Here is a 5,808-nt window from a genome sequence, read left to right on the forward strand (position 1 = left end):
ACAAGCTGGGTGCAGTGGCTCATGCCTGTAATCTCAGCACTGTGGGAGGCCAAGGTGGGTAGATTGCTTGAGCCCAGGAATTTGAGACCAGCCCGGGTAACATGGTAAAACCCTGTCTCTACAAAAAATACAAAAATTAGCCCAGTGTGGTATCAAACGTGCTTGCGGTCCCAGCTACTCCGGAAGCTGAGGTGGGAGGATTGCTTGAGCCTGGAAGGTTGAGCCTACAGTGAGCCGTGGTCATGCCATTGCACTCTAGCATGGGTGACAGCGACCCTGTCTCAAAAGTAAATCAATCAGTCAAGAACTGACTTTGGATGGCACAAGGGAAAAAAAGTTGAAGAATAGGCTGGGTGCAGTGGCTCACACCTGTAATCCCAACACCTAGGGAGGCCGAGGTGGGCGGATCACAACGTCAGGAGTGACCAGCCTGGCCAACATCATGAAACTCCGTCTCTGCTAAAAATACAAAATAGCCGAGTGTGGTGGCGGGTGCCTGTAATTCCAGCTATTTGGGAGGCTGAGTCAGGAGAATCCACGATGGTTCCACGTCACTCCAGCCTGGGCGAAAGAGCGAAAATCTGTCTCAAAAAATAAATGTTGAAGAATAACTGTGGATTTCTTGTTTGGGTAACTTTGTGTTGTGCTGTGTATGTTGGGGCCGTTAACTAACCCCAGAAATACCTTTAAAGGAAAAGGTAGTGAATGCAGTTCAAAAAAAAATTAGTTCACACAAAAGAAAAAAAAAAAAAAGAAAAGCAAAAAAAAAAACAAAATAATAAAAAAAAAAAAAAAAAAACAAACAAAAATGAGTTCACGTCTAAAACATGTTTTGTTTCCCTCTTTCCTTTCCCCCTCTTCTAGTTACTAAAAGATGTAACTGAACTGGAAATCCTTGGTGAAATATATTTCAACAAATCTCTATATGAGGGGCTGAATGCAGAGAACCACAGAACTAAGGTAATTCCTGGCTGGCTTCTGAGTAGTGCCCAAGGAAAACGGTGCCTCACCTTTGAGTGCCTGCACAGACGTTCTGTTGTTGCCCTTTGCCTGTTTTCAGCCTTAACACTTCTGATCTTGGCTCTGCCATCGCTGCCTTTGTGGCCTTGAGTGAGTCAGCTTCTTGCCTGTGAAATAAGGCACTTTAGTAAGAGGCCTACGCTGAGGAGTTGTGAGTTGAAGTAACTAGGCTGGAATCAACTGCGGTATATACTGTGATTTGAAAATGTACTGATTTAAAAAAAAATTTCCAGCCGGGCGCCCGTGGCTCACACCTATAATCCCAGCACTTTGAGAGGCCTAGGCAGGTGGATCACTTGAGGTCAGACGTTCAAGACCAGCCTGGCCAACATGGTGAAACCCTGTCTCTACTAAAAATACAAATACTAGCTGTGCGTGATAGTGGGCACCTGTAATCCCACCTACTCGGGAGGCTGAGGCAGGAGAATCTCTTGAACCTGGGAAGCAGAGTTTGTGGTGAGCCAAGATCACGCCATTGCACTCTAGCCTGGGCAATAGAGCAAGACTCAGTCTCAAAATAAATAAGTAAATAAAATTTCCTAAGTGCGAAATTGATTTTTGTATACATTAACTGTCTTAGTGTGCAGTATCTGTTTATAGTATTAAATAGTACTCAGGACTGCGTAAGTGTTTTATAAGATGTAGACTAAATACTGCAGCTCTTGGAATTCTTTTTGTAAAAGTATGACTAGAAGTGAAACTGATGCCTGTGATTTATGGACTGAACGCTGTGTGTGTTACCCTGTGTTTTCATTCTTGTTGGCACTTGTGTGGACATGGCTTCAGAGGTGATCTGTCTGTGAGCTCTCTAGTTAGTCATGATTGTTTATTAGAGGGAGTGTCAGGAGAGTGATGCTGGATGCTAAATATAAGTCCCTCCGTTTTCCTCCCTGGAGGAGGAGAAAGGAGCAATTGTGTAGACATGTCAATATGACATTTTTGATTCTTTTTAAATAGTGTATTTCTTCTTCTTCTTTTTTTTTTTTTTTTTTTTTTGAGGCGGAATCTTGTTCTGTCACCCAGGCTGGAGTGCAGTGTTGGCATCTTGGCTCACTGCAACCTCTACCGTGAGGTGGTTGAAGTGATTCTCCTGCCTTAGACTCCCGAGTAGCTAGGATTGCAGGTACCCACCACCATGCCTGGCTAATTTTTTTTTTTTTTTAATAGAGACAGGGTTTCATCATGTTGGCCAGGCTGGTCTCGAACTCCTGACCTCAGGTGATCCTCCCACCTCGGCCTCCCAAAGTGCTGGGATTACAGGTGTGAGCCACTGTGTCCGGCTAAGTAGTGTATTTCTAATACCACTTAGAAAACAAATGAAATAGAAGAGCCCCAGATTTAACAAATGAAAGTAATAGCAAGAAAATCCCAGCCATACAGAGAAGGGTATGAAATGAAAAACAATGGCTTCTGCACTTTCTCCCTTCCTGTGCCCCAGCAGGGAGGAGTTACTAATATGTTTCTTCTGTGCACATTTTAAATTGACGTATTTCCCCCTCTTAGTTACTGATGGTTTTATTTCTATAGCAGATTCCCCAAAATTCCTTTCTTTAAATCCAATATCCTAAGCAGTATTAAGTGGTCCCTGACAATAATAAGCACCTGATTTACAGCGACTCTGTGAGTATAAATAACTGTGTATCCAAATGCATTGCAGACACAGGAAGGGGAAAGTCCAGCTGACACAGCCGAAGGCCGCATGCTGGTTATGCAGCGCGGGAGGCCGACCTGGGGCGATGGTCTGACTTCTTTGGTCTTTGCACTCTTCTGTGTTGGGGATGCTTTCCTTCACGGCCAGCACGAACTTGCCACATCTCCACAGGCTGTATTTTCACATGGCAGGATACAAAACAGGAAGAACTCAGAAAAAGATTTTTCTTTCATTCCCTTTTCAGGGATGAAACATTTCCCAAAAGCTCCCAGGAGACTTCCTCTTACATCTTATTAGTGAGATCTGAGTCTCATGTCAGTCACTGGCAAAGTTAGCTGTGTCATGATCACCTTAGACCAGTCATGAGTCTGAACAAAATCTGACAGGAGAGAGTGGGCGCTGGGCAGGCCCGCATTTGTTTCTGGGTGCCTGCATCAGTGTTTCTGGGTGCCAGTATCAGTGTTTCTGGGTGCCCGCGTCGATGTTTCTGGGTGCCCGCGTCGGTGTTTCTGGGTACCAGCGTCGGTGTTTCTGGGTGCCCGTGTTGGTGTTTCTGGGTACCAGCATCGGTGTTTCTGGGTGCCCGTGTCGGTGTTTGTGGGTACCAGCATCAGTGTTTGCTGCAGGCGGTGGTACCCGGTGTCCCGCTTCCCCCTTAACCTCTGCCAGGGCATTGTTGGGACACCTTGGGGAATCTGTGGGTTTAGAAGAGGCTAAAGGGAGACGGCTTTGAGAAATAGGGACAATTCTTCTGCTCAGATCTGGCCTGTTTCCCAACTGTCACCTCGGGACTTCCTTTCATTTCCCAAATCCAGATTCTCGAGTCCCCCTTCTTCTCCTGTAGAGGAATATTCTGGTCCCCTTTCTGTTCTTCCTCCCTCTTTGTTGCTATGGCACCTCCCTATTCACAAGGCCTGGGACTTCACTCCTATTAGTTCAGCTACCTGCGAGTGAAAGGGGACCGGGAAGGTCGACTTTAGGTCAGCCAGCACTTACAGCTTAATTGGAAGAGGCCTTAAAGGTAAGTGTGTCCAGCCCTTCATCCTGTACAGAAACCTCTCCAAAGCATCCCTGACCTTGGCATTTAAATGTATGCATGAAGGGAACTCAGTGCTCTAGGTGGGCAGAGAAGTCTTCTTGGCTCTCTGGCCCCACCCAAGTCCTGGGAACTTGCGGTGGTCACAACTTGGAAGGGCCATACCTGGATCTCAGGAAGCACATCCCCTGAACTTTCCAGCTGAGCCCTGTCCAAAGAGAGATGAGACTCCAGAAATTGGGACAGCCTGTGGAAAATAAACGCTGAGGCTGACTTCTCATGGCTGAGCTCTGCAGGTAGAAAACCTGAGGCTGACTCATAGCTGAGCTCTGCAGGTGGAAAAGCTGAGGCTCACTCTCACGGCTGAGCTCTGCAAGCAGTACACATGGATGTAATCTGCATTTATGATGTCCCTTAGGTAGTACACACTTTTTAGTCTGGTGAGGAGGAGAGCAGTACTTTTGTACTACATGTATTTCATGTAGGGAAATGTATTACTGAAGCCTTTAGGGATCTGTGCAAGATGAGAAGGAGCCATCAGAATATTGTTGGAAAAGGCTTGGAGATCATTTAAAGTCAGTCATCATTTTATTTTATTTTATTTATTTATTTTTTTGAGACGGAGTTTCGCTCTTGTTACCCAGGCTGGAGTGCAATGGCGCGATCTCGGCTCACCGCAACCTCCGCCTCCCGGGTTCAGGCAATTCTCCTGCCTCAGCCTCCCAAGTAGCTGGGACTACAGGCGTGCGCCACCATGCCCAGCTAATTTTTGCATTTTTAGTAGAGACGGGGTTTCACCATGTTGACCAGGATGGTCTCGATCTCTTGACCTCGTGATCCACCCGTCTCGGCCTCCCAAAGTGCTGGGATTACAAGCGTGAGCCACCGCGCCCGGCCTTATCATTTTAAAGAATAGGTGTGGGGCTCCGGGGTGTAGAGCCGCGCAGCTGCATGACTGTCTCGCAGTTCTGGGTGGAGACCGAATTCTCTGGGGCCCTCTTTGAAGCTGTCAGAGCATCTTTAACAGAAGATCACAATCTCCTGAGAGATCTAGCCCTTCTAGGTAAGAGGCCCGAATAGTTTCTTCCAAAGTCTTTGGATGATTGGATAATTTTAGATGGTTTAAAATGCTGTGTCAGGGACTATTTCTCTTTCTGCTTGACTGTTGTCAGTTTTGATCAATACACGGGGTGTTGCCAAGTGCTTGTGCTTTGCTCCTTAAAACAATGTGTAGAATTTTTTCCTCACTTGCTTCACCTGATTCATCGGATGATCTTTGTCTTGTGTAGATCACGATCACCCTCCTGAGGGAGGAGAAGCGCTCTTCTTTGCCTGTCATCATCAAAGGCAGTGTCGGTGGGCTTCTGGTTTTCATTGTGATCCTAGTCATCCTGTTCAAGGTCAGTTCCGCTCCTGTCGCACCGGGAGGGAAGCCTGGGCTCTGGTTTGGGCGCAGAGCTCCCCAGAACAGCCGGCCCCTGACTTGGAGCGGCTGCCCTGGCCTCCTGGCCACTTTTTTCTCTTCCTTCAACTACACACCCCTTTGAGACAAATGAGTAAAACAGTATCTGTCTGCAAAAAGAAAATCCTAATTGAATAATAAAAAGTGATTTTATATCTGTTTCTTTGGTACCTTCCTCTTCCGCTACCTAGGAGTTAAATAGGGCCTGGAAGGCCAACCCTAGGCCAGGATTTATAACTTAATTGGAAGAGGCCTTAATTGGTAAGGCCTTAAAACAGATGTGATTGTTGTTCTCCTATTGAAATCCTTTCCTTGCCTTCCCCTGTCTTAATGTGCAAACTCTTCTGCTGCTGTTTAAGATCCTCTCCTTTCTGTCCTCTATCCCTCTCTGCCCTTAAGTGTTGCTTTTTTTTCTTTTTCTTTTCTTTTTGTTTTGAGAGAGAGTTGTGCTATGTCACCCAGGCTGGAGTGAAATGGTACAATCTCTGCTCACTGCAACCTCCGCCCCCGGGTTCAAGCAATTCTCCTGCCTCAGCCTCCCCAGTAGCTGGGATTACAGATGTGTGCCACCATACCCAGCTAATTTTCATAGTTTTAGTAGAGACGGGATTTCACCATGTTGGCCAGGCTAGTCTTGAA

At 46.5% G+C, this 5,808-nt stretch overlaps 1 protein-coding gene across 1 annotated transcript in view; it reads left to right on the plus strand.

The window, feature by feature from the left end:
* Positions 1–5,808, plus strand: part of ITGAE (integrin subunit alpha E) — an 81,426-nt gene that overhangs the window by 73,974 nt on the left and 1,644 nt on the right. Inside the window, exons 29-30 of the mRNA XM_032270061.1 lie at positions 865–960; positions 4,997–5,107. Of these exons, the coding sequence (XP_032125952.1) occupies positions 865–960; positions 4,997–5,107 (207 nt within the window). The remainder of the gene's footprint in view (positions 1–864; positions 961–4,996; positions 5,108–5,808) is intronic.

Source organism: Sapajus apella, unplaced genomic scaffold (genome assembly GCF_009761245.1).
Source record: "Sapajus apella isolate SASKATOON/1434 unplaced genomic scaffold, GSC_monkey_1.0 scaffold202, whole genome shotgun sequence".
Classification (NCBI taxonomy): domain Eukaryota; kingdom Metazoa; phylum Chordata; class Mammalia; order Primates; family Cebidae; genus Sapajus; species Sapajus apella.